General features: G+C 39.3%; 1 protein-coding gene across 1 annotated transcript in view; it reads right to left on the bottom strand.

The window, feature by feature from the left end:
- The window catches only part of PARD3B (par-3 family cell polarity regulator beta), a 931426-nt gene that overhangs the window by 398773 nt on the left and 507002 nt on the right, over positions 1-25651 (bottom strand). Inside the window, exons 9-10 of the mRNA XM_058549666.1 lie at positions 24768-24907; positions 23509-23637 (exon numbers count right to left, since the gene is read on the bottom strand). Coding sequence (XP_058405649.1) covers positions 23509-23637; positions 24768-24907 — 269 coding nt within the window. The remainder of the gene's footprint in view (positions 1-23508; positions 23638-24767; positions 24908-25651) is intronic.

The raw sequence follows: 25651 nt of genomic DNA, 5'->3' as shown, positions 1-25651 counted from the left end.
CATTATCCTGCTTTGTTTCTCTCCTTAGCATTTATCACATACTGTAAACTTATTTGTTTATTTATTTTTTAAATAATCTCTCTTGAATACAGGGACTTTTATATTATTCTGCGTTTTTTTCTCAACAATCTGTCGCTAGTGCTTAAAATAGTGCCAGCCTCAAAAACGGGCACTAGATAAATATTTGTTGAGTGAATGAATTAACATATATGAGCTATATATGAGTAAGTGTCCAGCAATATGTGCTTGCGTGTATGTATATGTATTTTTGTGTATCTATGAATGTGTATTGGTGGAATTGTATATACATACATGTAAGCAAATGAATAAACTGCTGGCACAACACATTGGATTCCTACTATTCCAGATTTCATTAATTTAAATGTTTATACAAATTGGTTTTTACCTTAAAAATAATTATAAAAAGCATAAGGTATCACAGTTATAAGGAATCTTAAAAGTAACCTAGTCCAATTTCCCTTTTCATACCATACTTTTTGCTCCTAGGAGAGATGACAACCCAGCTCAGCTTCAACATCAAATCCTCAATGAAGGCACCGAGATATGTCACAGCTACCAACTTGTGATGGACGGTGGACTGTTCATGGTTTTAAATTGCATCATGTACCTCAAATCACAAGTGAACATTGCAAACAGCAATATTCATGGTACATTTCATCAAGTTTGGGAAGCACTGTGATCCGGTGCCCTGTCTACCTGTCTGTCTGTCTGTCTATCCATTCAAGCATATACATATATGCACACACACACATCTATAAACAAAAGTTTCATGAGCTAATACTTGCTCAGAGTGCAACACATTCTAGTATTTTCTATGCTTTTTTATTTTTTAAAAAATTTGGTCACAACCCACTACATTGATTTCATAATCCAATAATGGGTCCTAGTTCTCAATTTGGAAAACACCAAAATGATGTATGTATAGGCATTATTTTTATTAAATCAAAAAAAGAAGTGTAAAACCAAACGGTAAGTAAAATAACTGCCTTTTCTTTCCTAATTTTTCGAAGCCATTTCAGTGCTTTATTCTATCCATTCCCAGCCTTAACTAACCTTTTATCCCTTTTTACACAAACTTTGTTCAAGTTCCTATAGCTGTTCTGTTATCATCCTAATTATGTATATTTTCCCTTCTCCTCCCATTCAGTTACTCTTTTCCGATTTCTCCATTCTCTCATCTTGTTCTCTGTGATACCATTTCTATTCCTAAGCACAATGAACAACCTGCCACAGCTGGAATTCAGAAATGAGACTGATCCATTCCAGCCTGAGCGAGAGTCACTCTGCAAACCATGATCACTCAACAAATTTTTATCAAGCATCTACCGTGTACTAAACACTGTGATGTGAAATGGCCAGTCTACACAGAACATAACTGGCAAAAAGTTTATTGAACAACGTGGGAAGGTCTTTCTCTTTCATTCACAGTATTACATGGAGAGGAAAGAATAGAGTTTAAGACTAGGACAGAGGAAGCAGAGAAACTACATGGTAGGACCTTGCCAGATATACTAACCATTTTTATCAAACTAATATCAAAAGTAATTACTTGGCGTGAAAGGAGGAAAAAGGCAAGAAGATGGATGACTAGGGAGGCATCCATATTATTAGCTTGAGAGTGTTCCAAATGGGGCCATCTCTAGAATCACAGAGGTTCTTGTATTGCAAAGCAGTGCTTGATTCACGCATGAAAGTGGTAATAACCCAGCATTTCAAAGCCCAGGGGAGCCCACCAGTCCGCAGGGCCAGTGTTCAATTTCCCAGAAGCCCAGGTCAGACCTGACAGCATCCATGCTAAGCCTTTTATGGCCCTCATTTCATTAAATGTTGTGCTCTTGGCTCAGCATGAGCAGGCTCTGGATGTCTTTGCCTCGCCTCCCAAATGTGTAATTAGTCTGTGTTGTGAGCAGTTTACTTTACGCAAGAGTTATGTTTCACATGCAATCATTTTGTCAATTACCAACACATAAACAAAAGGGCCTTAAGAAAAAAAAATGAATAACTTTTCTTTAATATAAAGCAAAAGCCATCCCTGGCAATTCTGCCAGGATATTTTACAATAAGCTTAACCACTGTTAGCTTTGCCTAAGTAAATTCTAAGGAATGTAAGGTGATGAAACTTTTGTTATAGCTAAACAAATTTTCACAACAATGAAAGGATAAGACACCTGCAAGACACTTAATTTTCTGAAATTTTTTAATCTTCTGAAAAAGCATGGGTAGCTATTATAAGCATGAAAGGTTTTTGGCCAATTGGATTACATAAAATTCAAAATGTGAATATCAGCCTAGAGTGGGCATCAGAGGCTCATTCCAACAGCTGGGAGGCATTTCATTTTAGATTGTACTTTGCAGAGAGTAAAGTCAAGACGAGAGAGACGAGCAGGCACATGCAAAGAAAGGTAAATGGCGATCCAGGGATGATCACTGAATCCGTTGTAAAGGACTTTGCCAACACTGCTGCTAATACATAAGTGAAATCAGAAGAACTCTTGGTGATTTACAAGTAGATGGATTATCTTTTAAAGTCTTTTGCCCTCTGGACTATATAGACAAATCAGCAAAAAGAATCAGAGATTATAGGGCAGATAATTAAAAAAACTTTTTCTGAATTATTCTATAGGTTGTCGAGAATTAACCCAAAGCTCAATATTATATATTGATCAAATAGAAAAGAAAAATATAAGTTAATGTTGCAACAAGTAGGAGAAAAGTTTCATAGAGCTAAATGTAAGCAACACTCATATTTACTTTTAATGGAGGAAAATTTTTAAAACATAGATTTCTTATAGTTAGCTTGATAAACAATATTTTAACTATATATCCTTATATGATCTCCTTAAGTGCACATTCACTCATTTTAAAATAATTTTTAGCCAAACACCTGAATGAAGAAAATCCTATAAAATATTTGTAATTGAGACACTGATGTTTTTCACGTTTTTTGAAGTCCATTCCCCAGAAAAGGTGCAGGAGGAGGAAACTACTGAGAGCAGGAGCTGATCTCTGACTGAACTTATCAGAAAACAATTTTCTCTAAGTAAAGGATTAATCTAATACCAGAAAACAAATGTCAAAAACTGGCCATTCTTTACTGCCCTTTCAATATAAGAGTTCCTTAATGTAATACGAAGTCAGAGATTAAATCCGACGAAGGTCCAGTAGGTCAGAGTTAGGAGTCCCAGAGCAGCCTTTCTCCCTTCAACTTACAGGATATGTATTTGAAAGATCAGCAAATTCAACAGTTTAGTGATGCTGGCAATTTTTCTTTTCCTTTTCAGATAAAGATTAAAGAAATGAATAGAATATTTTGCATCACGAAAAGTAATGTAAATGAATATTGTATAATTCAGACAGCAAGGATTTTTATAAAACTAGAGCCTGAACCTGTTTTGTTAACATCAAGAAACAACAGGTCTTTTTGTTTTGTGTTTACTCCTTCCTGTTAAAGGTGAATTAAAGAAACCTGATTAAAAATGTCTTAAATATTTTACAGGCAATAATTCAGTCGTTAAAATACAAGAATACATGCTTTTATAGGAATATAAAATTCAAGAACAAACGATATGATTGTAATAATTTAAAGATCTAAAAAGGTAGCATAATGGGCCTGTTTCTAAGAGGAATAGACCCATTTGGGAAGCTGCGTTCTTAGGGGAAATACTTCCAATATCTTTGCCATCACAAATTCTTTGTCTGCCCGGCCACCTGCACTTAACACTTTTAAAAGACAACATGGCTATCAAGCACAAACGCTACACATAAATAAAAATACCTCGTGCAAGTGAGCACACCGGTTATGGCGCCTGTACCACCCAGGGCCAGCCTACCGCTCAGAAGAGGGTGGCACTTACTGAATTGGAGGTGCCCTCTGACCCCATGACAGTCAGTCCACAGGCTCCACAGGCTGCTAGCACTTCCAGAGGAGGTCTGGCCCGAGACTGTGCCCAAGTAGGGCAGGCTTCAGAGACCAATCAAACTGGTTCCCTTGAAGACTGGGATCAACCTAAGGTCTAATACACAGGGTCATAGTCATTGCAGGTGAGGGAAAAAAACGAGGGTTTCTATGACAAAAAATTTTAGAAAAAAGGGTTTCTTTATTTTAGGACTTTTCAGTGCTTTTAAAAGGTTAATATGTATTCCCTAATTTAGGTGACCATGGAACCCACCTTAGCATGAAGCATGTTATATGAAGTGTTCCCGGGCACACACTTAGAGAACGGCTGCAGTAGAGTATGCAAGAGGGTTAGGCTAGAAAGGAATGGAGCAGAGAACAGAGAAGGCTCCAGAGAGAAATCCTGTAGGTCGTGAACAAGGTCCTAGAGACGCCACATGACCTCATGGCTAAACCTTCCAGTTCCATTACTTCTGTATCACGCTCTGTGTACACGCCATCCGTCACAATCAGCACCAACACCACCCAAGTGTCACAGAAAGTACAGTCTGATGAGAGGCTTCAGAAGATGCAGACCAGCAAGTGCATTCTGAAGCTTCTAGAAGGAGGGAATTCCACACCGGGGAATAAATGATGGTGAGTTTCCTTAGGAGAAGTGAAAAAAAAGTTTGCTTTTAGTTTTGGATTGGGAGATTTCTGTAGATGGTTTAATGACACTGAATTACAGGTTGTTTTCACTGGGATTTTAGGAAGTACTACAGGCACAGAATAACTTCTTAAACCCTCAGATAAAAGTGTAAGAATGCTCTGCATAACATCCTCCATTCTCCGAATCTGTCTCGTTATTTAGAACACAATGACTCTTTCAGTAAAGATAATACAGGTTTCTTCCCTAAGCAAGAATTCTGAAGGCAAGGATTACGTCTCAGTTACCTACATTTCCCCTAGAGGACCCAGGAAATGTTCTTTCACTTTAAGGTGTAGAGAGTCGTGTTTATTAAATTATGCTACAATGTAGTAACAGTACTACCACAGCTGGAAAGTAAGAGGTACTTTCATGGGGGCTGGGGGAGGGGGAGTTAGCTTGTTGGTTAAGGCTTATAAGAAAATCAAACGATAAAAATACGAGTATTTTAACCCTATCGTTTTGTCTGATGTCGAGTTGCGTGTAATGAGACTCCAGCTGGAAACCAGTCCCCTTTAGTATACTATTCATGATGAATAATCCTAAATTCCAGATAGAGATGGAGAAATCTCAGTGGGTAACACTCATTTTAAATTCACAGTACATGTTTACTATTGTAATGAGAATGTTCTTACCATATATATAACATGCCATTTGTAGATAAAGACATAGAATTCACCTTTATCTAAATAATTAAATCAATTACTCCATTAAAATTAATTTTCAGATAAAACTGATTATGAAATAAGAAGTCATTTAGGTTCTATAGAGTGTGAAAACCCATTAAAATTAAAATGTGGATATATCTTCCTATCCTCACTACTACAAACAAATTGAAGGGAGAGGAGAAATCTATCCAGAGTTAATCAACGATGATAAGTGAATGAATGTATCAGGTGGCTGTTGCCACGAAAATGTTGCATAACAAACCATCCCCAAATTGTGACATGAACATTCTGGCATTTATTTCTGTCTCCTATATCTGCAGGCTGACTAGGGTATGGCTAGTCTAGGCTGGGCTCAGGCAGGCTTGCCTCCGAGCCCAGGTGCAGGTGTGCTCCATATACTTCTCATCTTCCTTAGACCACCAGATATCTGAAGCATGTTTCTCACACGATGAAAGACAAGAATGCAAAAAGGTAACTTTAACGCTTGTGGTCATAAAACATCTGCTAACATCTCATTGGCCAGATGAATTCACATTGCCAAGTGATTGCCAAGACACATGGCCAAGTCTACCACGTGTGGTTGCGAAAGTGCCCTCCACACACCATGAGACCATAACAAGAGTGTGGATATAGAATGCTACCCTACAGTATAGACGTGAAAACTGAGACCAATAACCCCGTTCACCAATTGGGTGACTTTTTTTTTTTTTTGACACATAGGAGATATCAAAACTTAATGATATCATTATTATAGTGCTTATATTTCTCTTAATCATCTTTCCCTTCTTTTGGTATCACGTTTTCTATTTGACACATATATCCATCTGCTCTCATCTGAATGCGTCCCCCCTGAATTCACATGTTGAAATCCTAATCCCCAATGTGATGGTATTAGGAGGTGGGGCCTCTGGGAGGTGATCAGGTCATGAGAGTAGAGCCCTCACGAATGGGATTAGTGCCCTTATAAATGAGACCCACAGAGCTCCCTCGTCCCTCCATCACATAAAAATACAGTGAGAAGTCTGCAACCCGGAAGAGGGCCCTCACCCAACCACGTTGGCACGCTGATCTTGGACGTCCAGCCTCCAGAACTGTGAGGACTAAGTTTCTGTTGTTGTAAGCCACCCAGCTGTAGTATGGTTATAGTGGCCCAATCAGGCTAAGACACCATCCTGTAGTGTGATTTTCAGAGTGGCTTCTGTGTCTGTGAGATTTTCCCAAAGTAGGTAGCCTAGTCTGAGAAGATTCCTCCTCCCACATTCCTGCAATGTTCCTGCCAGGCTCTTAAAAGGGACTGTTCAGGTGGCCTCAGAGCTCTCAATAACTGGCATGGTCTACTGAATATTGCCTTTCACTTGACATTCTTTTTCCTCAGTATTCATCTTCCGAATGCTCCTCTCCTGCTGTACTCTACATACGAAAGCAGGACAAGGATAAGGGAGCAATGTCTATGGCCTTCATTCCTGTAAAATCAGTGTGTAATTACAAGAAGTTTAAAAGTTCAGCACACTTCCAATCAATATTTCCCTAGACATAGGTTGAGCAGGACTTCCTTTTTCCCTGAACTAATGGATCTTTATTTTCCAACCAAGTCAAGTGTGCGTCAAAGACTAAAAGACTATCTCAGTTTAGTTTATGCTGGAGGAATTAAATTTTTTTTTTTGTGAGGAAGACTGGCGCTGGGCTAACATCCATGCCTATCTTCCTCCACTTTATATGGGACGCCCCCACAGCATGGCTTGCCAAGTGGTGCGTTGGTGCGCACCTGGGATCCAAACCAACGAACTCCAGGCCACCGCATTGGAGCGCGCGCTTCACCGCCTGCGCCACCGGGCCGGGCTGCTCATTTTTTTTTAATTAATCCATCACGGCGCCATTTTTACTTGCTGATACATCAAAAAGGAAGACTCATCTAAGCACAATGAGTGAATGAATCTTTTCAGTCAAGCATTTTCTGGATGGTACTGACCTACAATTTATATGACACTTAATCACACATAGGAAGAATTTTTATTTCATACGTATATGTGTATATATCAAATGCAGAAATTATTTTCACCTCAAAAGAAATTTTACTTAATATTTCCAGACACGCCGACTTTGTGTCTCAGCATACAAGCCGCCTCCTCCTTCCCTGATTCTATCAGTGGAAAACAATGTGCCCTCCTCCGAGCTCCCATTTTACTGACTTTTTCTCATTCTTACGATTCTCATCACTTGTCTTTCTATTCTTACAACTATTTGCTGGAGTGCCTTTCTTACCTCCACTGTACCTTTGTGATCTCATCAGAGGTGGGAATTAGGTTTGATTCAACTTTGAGTCCAGTTTAGCCTCAGGCAGGACGCATACGTATAATAAATATTTGTTATAGGATGACTTCATAAATTATTTCGTTGACACTTTTCTGCGACGGTGCCCTTCTTGAAATAACAGCATTAAAATGCCAAAAAAAAAAAGTGACAGCTATGTCTTGCATCTCGTCTAAAAAATCATAGTTTTAACACTTCTAGCCTAAACTTTCTAGCATGTTTGTTAGATGGAACTGAAATTAATTAATCAAAGGCCACGAAGAGCTTCTCTTACTTTTCAGGTGGGATTCTCTCTACCTAACCATCATTCTCTCCCCTCCCACATTGATGGCCATTGGCAAACTCTTACTTACCCATCAAAGCCCATTTCAGTTGTCATCTGCTTTCTGTGGCTGGGCCCTCATCTGGGTCTCCTTAGCACTCTATACATAATTAAACTATAGTGCTGATCACATTATATTGTGGTTGTTATTATATAAATCTTTAAGGACTTCAAGGGCAGCAAGAACAATTCCACTTGTATTTATGCCACTAGCACCTATCCTAACCCATCCTTGAGAACAAGTGTATGGTAAATATTATTTAAGAGGCATTGCTGACAAGTGCTGCATCAGTTAGTTCTTCCATTGTAGCTCAATATTGCCACATTTTTATTAATACCAAAAAATAGTTTAAAAACTGCTAATTAAGTTCTATTATTTTGTAATATAGACCACTATCACCACCATCACCATCATCAAATGGAATTTTGGAATATGAGGTAGTGTGTTTGGTATATCTACAACAATTCAGTGATTTTCCTTTGCCGTTTCTATAATAGTGCTGAGCTTCATCAAGACCTGTTTGCACTTTGATGCCTCTGAAGGGCTGAGTTAGGCAAGAAAATAGGTTGCAAATGTTTCTAAGAACTCACATTTATTTTGGCTCATCTGATCACCATATCCGCTCTTGAGTTTTGATATGGGGTGGAGTAAATCTGTCATTCACTTTCACTTTATTATGACAGCTGGTACTATTTGGCAACTACCCTGTTCAAATTAACCCTGTTCAAAAAACATTTTTTCACATTTAAAACTAAGACTGTGTCTATATCAACTCCTAAACAATTGGTTGAAAAGTTTAAATTCACTTTCTGAGCGAATTCATTTGTTATAAATAAAACCAAAAAGCAAATAAACTAAAAGTTTGACATTTTTTTTGTAACTAAATTGGGCAGCATTGTGAACAAATATCAAGTAAAATATTCATAATACACTTGGTACCTCCCCATCTTTGTCCTTTAAAATCCATTGCACATCAGGCACAGATAATCCAGAATAGTTTTTACGTTCTATTTGACCTGAGAGAAGAATCCAAGTCATAATTCACACATGTTAATGACTGGTGAAAGAGACACCTGACCAATGATTTTCTTGTTAAAGCACCCTTGATCCCAGCCTTTATCTCTGTGGATGTAGAGTTCATCCCATTATTTCAGCCACATCAAAAGTAGGGCATTGGCTAAACAAATACGCAGGATTTACAAAGGCAGCCATATTGCAGTGATACACAGCAAGCCGCCTGGGGTTTAATGGAGACCTGTGTTCAGATGCCTCTTTAATTTCTTATTTTTCTGCTATACTGTAGAACGAAAACCCAACCTAGTAAAAGAATGAGCTGAGGGACATAGTCAAAGAATCAAAAAAATTCTAGAACTATGAATAAATACAAATCTTTTACTAATGTTATAACTCAACACAGTAGGAATATATTACTCGGCATAATTGTATACTTTGTATCCTGTCTAGATCTCTAACTTCTAACAAAAATATCTGTATTAGCAGAAAATTCAGCTGCAACTTCCTAAGGAATATTAATAGTGTTCTAAGAACATTGTGTATGAGCAAAACCTCACTTTTTTTCCTAGCATCCTGTTAGGATAACCTCCCACATTCTCTTAAAGAGAAACAGATTTGGGAACTTAAAAAACAACGGAATGGTCTTCCTTTCACTTTCTCCACCCTCTGGTCTATGGTAATTAATGTCTACTCAATACCACACTCAATCATCTGTCTCCCCTAGGATGCTTCTTTCAATTAAACCTTTTATTTCATCCAAGAACGCCTGTTCTCATTGACCACTGCACTTTTTATCTGTGGATTTATGATAATCTAATGCACATCTCCTCACAGGCAGCATGGCCTTATGAATCCTTATTGTTCTTACACCAGAAGAGAAGTGAAAAACAAAATTAGCTCCCGCGGAAGCCAGGAAGGAAACCGCATTTGTTTGACACAGCAAGAGGCCTTTCACTACCTGCCCGGCGGCCTTGACCATTCCACCGCCCTGGCCTCTCAATGTGGCGGCTGCCCCTGCCTGGCTGCTCCCGTCTGATAAGACACACCAGCTCCCTTGGGAGCTATTGAGAGCTGAGCGTGAGAGGCAATGCAATCCTCGGCTTATGATTTCAAAGGTTCCTGAAGGAAGGAAGACATTTACACGCTATCATTATTCTTTTCTGAAAAAAACCCTACAGGTTAAAGAGGAACCTCTGAACCGCCATCTGACAGCAAGGCTGGGCTTTAAACAAGTGAGCCACTAGCTTGTTCGTTGCTATTTTGTCTTTACTTTCTTTCCAACTAGGATGCACGTGATTTGGTTTCTGTTTTAGAAGTACACAAATTATAGTGACATGTTATTAACTTAACCACCATGAAAAATTACATATATATTTCTTTACAATTATATTCACTTATGCAGCTGAAGACAAGGCTCGATCTAGTGTCCTTCTACCCCTTTAGGATACAGGGAATAAGTCACTGTTACGTATAAACTCAAACATGAACAAGTTCAGCAGCCTTCATCTGTCTAATGTCCTTACGTGCCCATGTAGCACATAAAATTACCAAGTTAATAATTGCACTAATATTTATTTATATAATTTATTTACAACCTGTCTAGTACCAAAGAGGAATTGAGGCAGCTTGCATTAATAATTACATTAGAAATATCTGCCAAGTTTTCAACAAGTTGCTAGTGTTGACATGGTCATATTTTTACAATAGAAGAATCCAGAATTCAGAGATTTTTTTATTGCATTAAGGATGGCCAAAACCTTACTGAACAGTGTTTGTAATTTATTCACTTTTCTTTATGTGTAATGGAAATAAGCTTTAAATAAACGATGACTGGGGGTATAGACAAGGCAAGTTCTAGTTAGAAAACAGGTTACATGCTGTATATAAGTTTGTTTGTAAATTTGGTTCTTGCAACTTGAACTTTTTTTTTCCTCTCAAAAGAAATACTGGTAAGTTGTCTAGATCTCCATTAGCCAAGAGGGTTTGTTCACTCCACGGTATCTCCAAAACATACCAGTATGTCATAATTTACTTTCTATTGGATGGGCTATATTTCAGAATGTTCTATGGGAAAATACACCTAAACATCCAGTTTAGAAAAGAAGGAACGTATTTCCTTCTGAGCTGGCTAAGAGAGTGAAGTCTCTTGGTACCCACAGCCATGGTGTGGCAGGAGAGTACTGGAGGAGGCGCTCCATCTGTGGCTGCTGATTACCGTGGCAACTAGCACCGTGCCAGCAGGGGGGTCGAAAGGTGGCCAAGAGAGAAGTCTGCTGGCAATTCCTTAGCTCTACATCTACTCAGGAGAAGGCACTCTTTAGGTCAAATGCTCCCAAGGCATTCTGAACTGTGGAACAGACACACGCTCAGAGGCTGACTCCGGGTGCCCATTCATATATACGGATCACTCATAATTCAGGCACTATCTGGATTGAGCGTCATGCCAAGACTGATGCAAAGACATTCACAGAATAGTACTTTGCAGTGGGAAGAGATCTGAGACCATTTAGTTCAAGCTCCTCGTTTTATAGATAAGGAAACTCTTCTCCCTATCTACTGTCAAATTACTTTTTCTTTTGATAATTTAATTTTAGTACCTATTAGTTTATCACTATCTACACAATCCAACCCCTACTCCCAGTCCCCAGTCCAGGCTGCGGGTGTCCACTTTAGAAGAGTAAATCTCTACCTGCGATGGGAGAGGAAAGGGAAAAGCGTGCCCAGACCAGGGACAAGAATTGATGTTTAGCCAGAGTGTCATGGTTAAAAATGTTGCTAAACAACATTGTAAGGAAAGAGGCATTTCCCTAACTTTTGCACCTCTTGCACTGTAGTTGTACCAAGAAAGAACTCAATAAAATTTCTGTGAATGGAATTAAGATAAGATCCAAGAAGTCAAATGACCTTCCTAAACTCAAACATCGAGTGGCAGTCCTGGGCCGATACCCCGATTCTCACATCCCCGACCCACACTCATTCTGCATAGAACAGTGTCTCTCCAACTGTCCTAACCTAACGTGAGACATTGCAACACTATTGGCCCCAATGAATTAAGCTCCTTACAATGTGATTTTGCTGCTCTTTCCATCCAAATGTGGAATCTATCTACCTCTCCCTTGGATCTTGACTGGCTGTGTGACTTGCTTTGACCAAGAGAATGAGGCAGAAGTGACACTGTGCAACCTGCAAGGCTAGAACTGAAGAGCCCCTGCATCTTCTGCTTTTGCTGTCCTGAGAATGCCACGTAAGGACCAGCCTTCTGGAAGATGAGAAGACACACATAGGAGAACCAACATGCCCCACCCCACAACCAGCACCAACTGACAGCCAGGTAAGGGAGGCCATCTTGGACCTCCAGCCCAGCAGATGCTCCAGCTGAATGCAAGCTGCAGGAATAAGCCCAAACACAGAACTTACAAACAGAGAACTTACGAACACAGACATTACAAAAGACACATCAAATAGATCTTAAATTCACATTTGATGGATTTTCTATATTATCCCTGAAAATGATCTTGTGTGGACTTGTGAATTTTGCTCACGTGATATCATAGGGAGCCAACGACAATATTATCACCATAACCAAAATGTTCCTTTTCTCTACTCCTTCCTTTTCCTCAGTTTTCCTTCCTCCTTTCAGCTCATGCTTCTCCACATCTCCAGGAGTGTTTTCTCTCCTTGCTTCTTTGAATCTATCCACGGCCCAACCAGAGTCACACTTCATAAATAAAACTTTTCATGAATTTAAAGCCCTTATTGATTTCTTCCTTTTCATAACTTCTAGTTCACTATTAACCTCCCAGTTTCTTCCTTAAATTTGTGCAACTCTTTCCCTCCTATTAGCAGTCCCCACAGATGATAGATACTACACCATATTCTTACCTGGTCTCTCTAATGGCCCTTAGCATTGTCTACAAGCTCCTAGAGGTCAGAGGCCATGTTGCAGTACATCTTAGAACACCCTGTGTTTATGGCACAGCAGCCAGCACCAATAAACGTGCAGTACCTATCTGATCAGCTAATATTTGTTGAACAGTTGAGTTCTGTTATCATCAGTGTGGACCCAGAAATGGAGGGAAATGGAGACCCAAGAAGACAGTTCTCCTGAACATCAACTTTTCTGAGTACCAAGGAAGAGAAGCATTGCTTTCAGGGAGATGGCGTGCAAGCAAGTCAGGGGCAGATGTTTTGCTTGGGTGTTTTTTTGTTTTGCCATTTTTGGTTTTTGTGCTTGTTTGCTTCTGTGTGTTTTGCCCCTCCAGTGGGAAGTCAAGGGTCTCTAGATGAAATATGTAGCTGCTGGGAAGGAGAGAAGGGAGAGGTGAGCCCTTTGCATCAGGTGGAAAGCCAGTAACTCCCCTGAAGGGTGCTGAGGCTGACGGCTCCATAAACCAGGAGCCATGGGCTCCAACATTCACGCAGTAACGACTAGCAATGGGGCCTTCGTTGTTCTTGGGGCTGATATTTTTCTCCATTCTACTACCATCTTCATCACCACCTGGTGTTTTAATGTGATTTAACGTAGTGTACTATTACCTTCCTCTTCATCACCACCTAGCAGTTTAATGCAATGTAGAAACAAATATATTCTGCAATAGAGATACCATATTGAGTGTTATTTGCTTCCAGAAAATGATGATAGGTCAGAAGTAAAACAGGAAAAGAGAGAGGAAGGAAAAGGAGAGAAAGAAGAACTATAAGAAAATTGAAACAAATTTTCAAGCTATTAAACAATCCTCCTTAGGTCCTAAGCCTCTAAGAAATGCGAAGAATTAATTACAGAAAGACTAGGTGATAAAAGTCCTCCATATAACTCAATAAGTGGCCAGGAAACATAATTGAACTCGTGTATAATTGAATATCCTGCCACAGGGCAGATTTAAAGAAGGGTAAACTTAAAGAGACATAACAATATTGAATGTTCTTTTGTCTTTTTAAGGTTTGTGATAAAACATTCTTTTTTAAAGAGAGAACTAGGACTAGGGTGGGGCTTCATTTAGGCAACAAAAGGAATTGAATAGTATGTGGTGTGTATTTGGGCATCTTAATTTAAATAATTATAATACCTTAAAGAAAAGTGCATTTTAACTCCTTCGATGTTTTATCATATGTGACAGGTTCAGTAAAAGGGCACCTATCTACTGCTGCATTCTGCGTCATATGTTCCGCACACTCGTTAAAAATAATGAGAACATATTCAAAAGTCACTGCCCAGAGAATCTTCGGGGACGGGGCCTGGGAAGAGGTAAGTGGCAACAGATTGTTATTCAAGTGTCTCTCTCTGTTTTATCAGCCCTTAGGGGAAAAAAAGTAGCAATCTTCAGCTGATATTCTTTAATGATAAAGATCACACATTTCCCTAAAAAACAGGCAGATGAAACATGTTCAAACCTTCAAGTATACTTTCAAAATGAAACGGACTACAGTGGTGGTTTCACATGTGTGGTATTTACTTTGATAACAGTTGGAAAAGTCAGCTACAATCAATTAAGGCAGTACCTTTTTTCCCCTTAATCTTTAAATATCCTTTACAAAATGAACGCATTTCCTTTTCTTACACCAAATGTATTGACCGCAGGCAGAGGGGTAATTAGGCAAATCAAGGTCAGCCTCCGAGGTCCATAACCACTTTCTTATCCAGCTGCTCCATATCAACAGCGGGCAGGAATGACCAGTAACATTTGGCTAACTGGATGATGAGAAGGACACAGTCTGTGGTTGGTCACAATATTCCTTTTTCTGAGCTGTTTAAACAAGTATATTCAGAAAATTCTTCTTTTTTCTAGCCTCCGGAAGCCTAATCATGGCCACGGTGGCCACTAATAAGACATGTCTTGTGCCATGAGAGTACATCCGAGTCTCATGGCTCTCCATTCTCAACTTTGCAAGAGAATGTAATTAGGCCCCAGTCCTCTGATATGTCATGAGAGCTTCTTTTCAGCATAGAACACTCCTTCTTCCACCACCTTCCAATCTCCAACAAAACCAGTCTTGTGATAAAAGCCATTAAGTATTTTCATTCTGACACCTGGAAGCCATACAAGCAGGCCAAGTGGCCAGCACATCCTCCATCTGTTTTAATAATGCTGAACCAGAGCATTTATCGTCATCTATTTTATCAAGACTTGATTTTGCTGACAAGGTGCAGGAAAATTCTTTCAGGTATAAGTACCTCTCGGGGAGTAGCAGATGACCATTAATCCCTCAGCCTTGCGGGTTACTGAACGCATTCAAAAAACTGGCGAAGACTAAGGACCTGGTCTCTCGGCCCACAGCACCAGTGAGAAGGTCTGACACTCACCTCGGGGAGGTGGAAGTCTTACTCAGAAAACAGTTCTGATTTTGACAAACAATGTAAATTCTGGTAAAGAGCAATACCTCTGTGCCTCATTTTCCCCAACTTCAAAATGAGATAAATGGGAACAAGTAAGCTTAGGTGCTTTGTGACAGTAAGTGAGCATCACTTTCTTAGGAGCTCTGAAACCCTTGACACGAGTTCAGAGTTTGCAGAACAGGGATGGCAGATTGCGGCCAGAGTACGGGGCCAGAGGGGGCACACCTCACCCTCTAGCCTTCCATGTTGGAGACGAAGGGAAAGGGAGACAGGAGTAACTACAGATAAATACCAACAACCCCATCTCCGCAGCTTCCCTAGGAGCACCTCCCTTTGGAAGGTGTCTGAATCGACAAGTTACAAGGTGGCACGTAACAAATTCTGAGCACAATCAAATTGAGGGTGGAAATTTTAAAGCATAATCGACTTGGGCCTGAAAAAGTCAACTACAATTGAGTTTGCCTGAATGAATCAGGTGTAATTGAGTTGAGTAACCGGATTGTGCTCAGCACTGGCCCTTTGCCAAAATGAGAGGCACATGGCCAAAGAGACGCAACTCATTTGGGGTGGAAATTTTCACAGAGCAAGACATTGTTTGCACAACAGAAAGTTGAAAATTTGATTATTAAAGCTAGTCGGTTACAGTCACTAAGTTATCTTGTAGGCCTTATGCTCTTTATAACAAAACCACTACTCCAGTAGTTCTCAAACTTGAGCGAGCATCAGAGCTATCTGGAGGGCTCTGTTAAAACACATCTTTGAGCCCCACCCCTAGAATTTCTGATTCCCTAGGTCTGAAGGGAGCCAGAGAATTTGCACATTTAACAAGTTCTCAGGTGATCCTAGACTGCTGGTCTGAGACCACACTTGGAGAACCATTGTTCTAACAAGTTACTGTAGCATTTTAAAGTTGCTAAATTTAAATTTAAAATTTAAAACAAGATTGAAGCTTTTAAAAAATACTTTAAAATACTTTTAATACTTCAAAAATATTTATATAATTTTTAAATATAGGTAATGATACTTATTGTTTTATATCTCTTTACAAGTAAACTGTACAAATAGATTAGGGAAATGTCTTCATGATCATTTCAACTAACTACATTGTCATTTATATTCAATCCTAACTATCCCACTCTCCCTGTCCTGTGTAGCTGTAATTAGAGATAGCTAATGCTCTCAAATCTGAGGAAATATCTGCATATATGTTTTGATTTAAAATAATTGTAGTAGGATGGATAATGCGTTAAACACAGATTAGAAATAGATCTGGGGTAGTAGCTCCTTAGCACTACCTTTTCCAGCCTTCTATATCATTTGCTTTGACAATGCATAGCTTTCATTTATTCAGTCAACAGATATTTACTGAGCATATAGTGTGCACCATGCACAGAAAATAACAGAAGTTAACAGTATTTGACACTTACCAAATGCTGGCATCTCTGCTCAGCTAATTCTCACAACAACTCTACAAGGTAAGTGCTGTTATTGTCCTCATTTGACAAAGAAGGAAACTGAGGCACAGAGAGGTTGAGTGAGATTGCAAAGCAGGGATTCATGTTCAGGCCATGAGACTCCCAAACCTGGGCTCTTAATTGCTATTTGTCTACAGTTCCTAAGGTCTCAAGGAAAAATGTTAACAATGTGGTAAGGGGAGTCCTGAATATGAATGGAAAGTTAAACGGGGCTGTATGGCCCAGACCTGGGGGTCCAAGGAAGCTTTGCCCATGGAAGGAATGTGTAAAGAGATACCTTAAGGACTGGGGAGGTGAAAGGGAAGGGAGGGGTGTCCTAGGCAGAGGGCAGGCTCATAGCACATATTTGGCAAGGAGAGGGCACTGGTAACATTTTAAAGAACTGAGAAAAGTTTGGAATGGCTTGAGAGCAGGGAGCAGGAAAAAATGCTGATGATCTCTGGCCCATAGACCAGCTTGGGATCCATGAAAGGAATACAATTCTAGGACAAAAATACTTGTTTTCTCCTCCAAACCCGCCTATACATCTTTCAATGCTATCTCTAGATACCCAAACACAAAACTTTGGAATTATTGATATTTCTCACTCCATCACCCCAACATCTATCAGATGCCAAAAACAAAGTTTTCTACCTCCATCTCTCTCTCCCTTCCCATTGGGTGGGAGACCCTAACTGTGCACTTAATATCTCTCATTCAGATAAACCACACTGATAACAATAACAAGTAACATTTGCTGAACACCATTCTATGTGCCCTATTCTAAGTTCTTTACATGCATCTTATTTGATGCTAACAGTCTCTTAGGTAAACAAAAATCTGATCCACATGCTAGGGATGAGGAAAGGGGGCTCAGAGAAATAACTTAATCAAGCCCATCCAGCCAATCAGTGGTAGAGCCAGGATTCAACCCAGGTCTGACCGACCCCAGATCTCAACTAGTAACATTACATTCTAGTGAATTACAATAAGCTCTTAGCAGGTATCCTAACACCTCTCGCCCCTTCCAATTTATTCCAAACAACACTACTTCTCATGATAGCCCTTTGCTCAGTAATCTGTCAAGTTGGGCTGCCTACTATCTCCTTGATATATTTTATATTTTCCAATCTCTGAGTATTTGAAGCCGGTATTTCCTTTCCCCCTGCAGCTCTACATTTTGAAATCCTACTCAATCATCAAGACCCTTCTCAAATACTGTCATGTTCTTGAAGGTTTTCTTGGTCCCCAATTTTGAATCCCCATAACACATTATTTGCATGATTTGGTCAACTCATCACCTCTTTTCCTTGTGGGCTAGAAGCTCCTTGAGGACAGGAACACATCTTACCCATTTCCAGAGTTCATGTTGCAAAGCCTTGATTAGCATTACATGCTTATTGGTTGAATGGAATTGCAGTAAGAAAGAAATGGGAATTATTATGGGGAGAAGCAGAAATGGAGACTATAGCCTAGCAAGGACTCCATCTTAAGTCACTAGAACTATGTTACTTGGAGAATCCATAGAACATAGCAATGCATTTCGGTTTTTGTATAATTATTTAAATTCTAAAACATAACTTTCATATTTTGATTTAGGTAGAAAAATCATTCTGAAATCATCCTTCAATTTCTGCTACTTATCCACAAATAACTGCTATAATATTCATTCTTCCTTAAGTACCTTGGTTAATTAAGCATGGAATCATTTGAATCAAATAGCTAAAGGGAATAAAATAATGTATCAGTTAAATGAGGTTCATCTAAGATTTCAAACCAAAATTCTTGCATGATTCATGATGTTAAATAATTTGACATTGGAAGGTGTGTTTTTCACTTAGTAAGAAGACAGTAAACCTGGGAGTTGGAGCCACATGTCATTTGCTGAAGTGGTCACAGGGCCTGGGAAAGATGGCAGTGTTGGGAAACACTCAGCACAGGAACTATTAAGGGAGCCTCCAGCATGTGGGCATCATTTTCTTCTTAGCAAAAGCAATATTCCCAAATGAAGGTCAAATCAGCATGACAAACATGGCTAACTTCTGGATCTCAATCATGCCAGGCAGGAGCAACTTGCTTGCTTGAAATATAGTTAATCCCACTTGCAGAGGCCGGCATTTAATAGCAGGCAAACTTAGCAGGTAGAAATTATAAATACATTTGAAATTTTCTCAGCTCGTTTTACCCACCAGGGGTTGCTGTGATTTTCAGGATAATTTAAAGATAAGGCAGCAGGTCAGAACATAAAACATTAAAGAGGTTAACAAAGAACTGGCAGAATATTTCTTTCTCCCCAATAAATGAAAGAAGACATACACATACGTGCACACCACATACACGGCAACTAAGTGTGTCTTTCTCTGAAACTCTTAAAAAAATAAAGGCATGAAATAAATAGAAAACATTTATTTTTTCAGGATCTTTCCTAAATGGAAAGATAGCTTTATCTAACACTTTGCAAAAGAAGAAAAGAATTCCAGGTTTCAGGGACAGAAAAGAACTTGTAGACCATGTCTCACAGAACAGACCAAACAAACGGCTGATTAAGCAGTAGTTTTCATTTCAAGTGCGGACGCAGACACAGCAGTTTCACGTTCCGATTCTATTACTAACACTAATCTTAAAGTCCCTTCTGCAAAAATGTTCCTTATGTGAACGCCTCTTTATTAAACTCTCACCCACTCGTGGGGTGGGAGATCAAAGGATCTTCCATTCTGGGATTCTAGAAAGATTACCTCTGAAGCACAGTTCTTTTGGTAAAGATACTAAAAAGAGCTAAGTAGTTGTGATGTTATTACATAAATTCCTCCAACTTGATTTTCAACCCAGCTTGCCACAGATGGAAAGAAGGTTGGCTAAATGTGCTGCTAAATTTGTGATACTAACCAACTGCTCAGGAAGGAGGATCTGGACCAGCAAATATAAGAATTCAGCATGGCTCTCTGAGGTGGCGGGTCAGGAGGAATGACCAGGAAATGGATGCTAAGGCCTTTGGAATGACAGGGTCACATCCCAGAGACTGTCCTATGTCGGGACTTCCTGTGTACCTGCTGATCACATGCTCCCGTGGCTGTAAGTGTTAAGACTTGACAGGAAGCTAATGATAACAAGGAAGGAAGGAAGATTTAACTGTCAGCAAACAGGCAGAGCGGTGCTGTTAAGAGGATACAGAGCTCATGAAACAGCAGGGCTTGACAAAAGGTAGAGGACAGTGTCTCAGAACCGGCACACAATAAACACAGTTTGCTTTCTTCCAAGGAGATAGAACAAGACAAAAGCAGGAAGTACTGCCCTTCCTTCATCCTGCCAGATTTTCGATGGAAAGTCCAGTGTGTGCATCCATCACATAAGGGGGAAGAGACCACAGTGACACCCCCTCCAATTCTTTGAGAGAAAAATACAAAGATGTATCACATAGCACACTGTTCTTCATTTGGCCCTTTCCAATAGTCCAGGGCATGCCACATTATGAAGTCATTCCCACTGAAATGGTCCCTTCCATGCCAAACACGACCTCCCTCTAAACTTTCTGCACGGGTCTGCTGCTTAGCACTCATGGCAGGCACTGGACTGGAAAGAGAATCCTATTTCATATTTCTCCCAAACAAAGATTCTGGGTCCACATTACTTAGGTGCTTGCAAGCCTCAAAGGCCCTTGCTTTGCTGTGGTTACAAAGAATATTCCACATATCTGGATAGTTAGAAGTCAAATATTTTTTAAAGAGTCAAGACTATTTACCAGAGAATTCTAAGGGAATGGATACTAACCACTTGCCCTCCAAATTGTGTGTAAAACTAAAAACAAGAACAAATAATTTATTTGCACTTATAATCTCATAGTTGCACAATTAATTTAATATGCTCCCTGGTGGGCTCGGCCTATGATGTCACTTTCTGGGATAGAAATCAAATTTTGCTAAATTCTATTAAATGAGAGTGAAATAATATATACAGGCTGCCTGACTTATGGATTTGGTTGGTTATAAAGAGTTTGTTTGTAATTCAGTATTTTTGATACATTTAAAAATAATAAAAAAGAAACAATGTTCAAAATAGTGGTTAGCCCCAGGCAAACCTGCATAAATCTATTTACCCCATAAAGTATCTAAAGTATAGTATTGTGTGTACAGTACTACAGAAGTGGTAAAGTATAGTATTGTGTGTACAGTACTACAGAAGTGGTAATGTACTGGAAGAAAGAATTACAGCTAACATATATTGAGAACTTATAATCGGCAAGAAACTATGCTAAGAGCTTGGCACGTACTATCTCTCTTAATCCTCACAACAATCTTATGATACAGACGAGGAAACGGAGCCTCAGAATGGCTTTGTGACCTGCTCTAGGTCACACAGTGAGTGGTGAGTGCAGAAGTTGAGTACAGGGAGTTGAACTCCAAGGATGGTGCCAAGTGTTAAGAAACCTAGGCCTCTAGTTCCTGCTAATTGTGGGACCATGGACAGGTTACTCAACCACACAGGACCTCTGTTTTCTCAACTGTAAAATTCGAGTCGGATTCACTGATTGTTTCAGCTCCCCTTAGTCTGAAAATTCTATTATTCCATTAACTAACTTCCAGGTGTAATTGTCTTTGATTGACAATTCTATGCAGGGTTTTACTTCTTCTGGGACCACAGTTCAATGGAATACACAGTCAAAACTTCTTTCCCTGTTCTCCCATCCCCGAAACAAGTACATAGTCCCACTGAGGTTTTCTAAGAGTTTTTATCTCCAGCAACCAAAGAATTGGACAAGAAGTGAAAGCGTTTCCTGCTTTGTATACCTGCTGCTGTCTTTTGTATTGTTTCAGACCAAGGTCTTTGGATAAATAAAGGATTGAAAGAAGAATCCATCTGAATTTAGAAAAAAAAAATCTAGAATTCAAGTTTTGGCAGCATTTCTCTTTAGGAAAAGTGAGGAGCTTAAGTGAGAAGATGAGACAGACATTCAACATTCTGCCTTCCAAAATGGCTGAGTTTGGAGGAGTCAAGTAGAGGAGAGGAAGTGGGGAACGTGCCTTCCCTTCCCTATTTTCCCACAGATCTTCCCAAAGCACACAATAGGGCACGAGGAAAAATGTCTAAGACAATGGAAAGAAAAGGAAGAAGCAAAAGGAAACCCCAGGCCACAGAAACACGGAGGAGGGTATCCTTTGGCCAGTGCTAAGGAGCATGAATCCATGAGAGAGGTGATGCAGGAAGGCTGCATATTCAACCGTGAATATAAACCCATGTAACAGAATATCAGGCTCAGAGCAGATATCTTAAAGGTTATCCAGTCTTATCCCCGTATCAACAGGAGAATTTTTTCTAGAGCATCTTTGACAGATGGTGAGGCAGGCTCTGTTTCCACATTCTAAATAACCCATTTCCTTCTTGGACAGCTCCAATAGTTAGAAAGTTCTTGTAACATTATCACTTCCAACCATTTGTTTTAGTACAAGCTCAAATAGGGCAGGAAATTAGTCTTAACTATTTTTGCATCCCCAGAACCTCCAATTTAGTTCACAGCAGATACTCAGTAAATTGTTTGTTAGATTAATACATAAGTAAATTAATGGATATAAAGTATCAAAGAAACAGATTGTTTACTTTCTAACGCATACAATGACTCTTTTATGTATTTGATAATAATTATCATGTATCCTAAACTCTCTTTTTCAAGTTAACTAAAGTCAATTTTCTCTAACTCTTACTGTTCTGAAGGTTTCCCTCTCGGAACCTCTCATATTACCTGTATAGGCCTTTGTCATTTCTTATATAGATTCAAAGGAAACAAAATAAAAACAAGGGGTTATTAAAAGCCCTTTTATCACATCTATTCCCCTTTGTCATTAGCCATAAAAGTCCTTTGACTTTTCTATAGCTTTCTTAAATAAATATTTCAATAATAAAATGTGTTTATTGAAAAAAAAATGAGAAAATGAAAATCTCTCATGATCTCAACAATCTGGGTGCATCTCCTTCTAGTTTTAAGATTTTTTAATGTAATTTGATCATACTGCATATATCATTTTATACTTGACTCTTTACTTAATAATAAACTATGAACATTTTCTCATGTTATTATCAGTTCTTCACAGAGACCATTTTAAGTACTTACTATATTTTACTGGAGAACTATCCAGTTATTTATCTAACTAATACCTTTGGTTGTACAGTGCCCAATATATCAGTACAAGAAATGGGCCTTTAGAAAAAAAATCAATGTACATGAATTGTTTCCACATCTTTGATGATCAGTTCAGGACAGATTACTAGAAGTGTAGCTACTAGGTCAAAGGGTATACATTTTTAATACTACTTTTGAAATTTCTTCCTTGAGATGCCCTTCCCCCTCAAGACTCGGTTAAATTCCCTGTTACTGTAGCACTCTGCAGTTTGCTCTTGGAATCTCCATCACCACTCTGAATACTTGGTTACATTTTTACTTCCTTTTAGACTGCAAACTGCACTAAGAGAGGGCCATGAACATTTTTGCTGACTGTGTTTTGCATAGGGCCCAGCACATAGCACATACTCAAAATATGGGTATTTATTCTATCTAGTTGAATATTGTTCAAGTGCTTCCTTGAAAGGGGGTTTGAATTTGTACCCTAGAAATACAGTTTGCATATACCCAACTCACTGCATCAACATCCTAAAACTGTGATACCCCAAATCGGGCACAATACTCTTGGTGTGATTCAATTTTTGCTACAAACGAAGCCTGTGATTTAGAACTCATTTCTCAGCTATTATGAATTCCCTGAGTATAGTAAGCTCTGCACTGAAAATTCAGTGAGACTGGGATCTGAATATTACCAGCTCTCGGGGCAGAAAAGCTCCTTCTTGGCGAGCGATGACAAGTGATGCTGTCTCTCCCTGCTTGGTGCTCCTCAGCATGGCCACAAGCTCTTCCTGAGCTCGTCCGGTGACATCTCTGCCATTAACCTAATGAACGCAATCATACAAGCAGCCACAATTACAACACTTGCCATCTCCTTCTACCCTACGTGGTTTTGACAGTAAGCAGAAGCTGGGCTCCCATGATCAATGAAGCTCTGAAAAGATGAATACTGAGCACAGGGGCCCAAACCAACCACGTTTATAAACCCAATAACATACTGATCATTATAACTGTGGTGCTGGACAGTCTCAGACAGTCAGCAATTAGTATCAGCAGTTTTTCCTAAGACATCGCATTCTTATGAAGGGCAAACCAAACCAACAGATTCCAGAGAATGGTTCCTCAAAAAAGAAGGGAGCAGATTTCAAATGCTTAACTGATACCATTTTCTACATAATACAAAAAGCAGAAATGAACCATTATCATATGGAAAATTTCTCTGGAAATAAGAGTCTTTCGCTATAATTCTACAGTGTTCTCCATGTTCTCTGTAATTCTACAGAAAATTATAGTCACCAGGTTACCATAGATTACTGGAGATTCTAATTTGGAGTGACATTAGTCATTTGGTACATTTTCTTTCATAATCTAGAACTACATAAAAGCTAGTGTTGCTTCATGCCATGAGAAAGCTAAAGGGAACCAGCCAGTTTCAATGAAGATGACATCTTTAAAGGTAAATGACAATATGCATTTAGCCAGGAAGATGATGCTACCAAACAAAAATAAATGAAAAAAAAAAAAGCCCCTTGTTTTGGGTATTCCAAACACTTCTCTACAGGCATAGATCAACCTGAGACAGGCTGGCCCAGCCTTGCAAGAAGTTTAAAGGAACTGTTACAGGGCTTGGTGTGATTTTGAAATTCTTGGCCCTAAATGAATAAATGATGGACTCTTGGATCTGATCCAAATTCTACAGGCACCCTAAGAGGTAGAAGTAAGAAAGAGAAGACAGGGAAAAGTTTTCAGTATTATTTGACCCCATATCAACTGCCCTTATTGGGGACTTACAAAGTTAGGCTTCTCATTAACCAGTTTTCTAATTAAAGTCCTTATCTTGTCTACAAGAAATCATTCTCAATATATTGTATTTAAATTTAATATATATGTTTATATACTTACTGATTTAAATACCAAGAAATATTTTATGGAAGATACTAATTCCAGCTCTTACCTCCAAAATTCTGTCCCCTGATTGTAGGCGGCCATCTTTTATTGCTGCTCCCTTTGGTAAAATGTTTTTTACAAAAATTGGACCAGGACCATGTATGGAAGAGTCTCTGGTAACAACAGTGAAACCAAGTCCTTCAGGGCCTAGGGTACAAGATCAGGAAAACGCATGGTCACCTTACGCAGGAGTAATATTACATTCAATCTTACAGCAAAATCTACCTAATGTAGATTAATGTAGAATGAGTGAAATATTTACATTATGGCAAATATTTTAAATACGCTTCAGTTGTTCTGGTTTCAAATACAGATTATAGTTCCTCACAGGCCATGATACTATCAAAGTGAATTTAGGGCCCAATGCAGATGTGGAGCACTTTCTTTTATTACGGTCCTAGAAGAAATGCCACATGTTATCCATACACGTGGGAGACGGATCTCTCAGTAAATCATAACACGACTTCATACTTTCCTGAGAAGTGACAGGCCATCTGACGGGATCCGTCAGGCTCTCACCGGGCTACCCAACCAGCGGCTGCCCTCTGGCTGCGTCTCCAGTCCTTGGATACTGCATCCTGTTGTCCCCTCACTCATGCTTGCTGCCCCTGCCCTGTTCTCTTGCATTTCCAATCTCTCTCTTCCGGTATATTTTTTCATTTCATCTAAAAGTATGCTCAGATTTCTCTACCCTACAGAATCCTTCCTTCAATCTACTGCTTCTCCAGTCTTGCATGACCAATGACCTACCCATGACCACGTCCAGTAATTCCTTCCATTCTTGGTTTTTCCTCTTCTCTACCTTTGACACTTCCCACCAATCATCTTCTTGACATTAACTCCCCCCTTGGTTTTCATATTTTTATTTCCCACGTCTGATCACATCATGTC

This window comes from Diceros bicornis, chromosome 10, assembly GCF_020826845.1.
Source record: "Diceros bicornis minor isolate mBicDic1 chromosome 10, mDicBic1.mat.cur, whole genome shotgun sequence".
NCBI classification, from domain to species: Eukaryota; Metazoa; Chordata; class Mammalia; order Perissodactyla; family Rhinocerotidae; genus Diceros; species Diceros bicornis.
The sequence above is the reverse complement of the archived record's forward strand: the minus strand, read 5'-3'. Positions and strand labels throughout refer to the sequence as shown.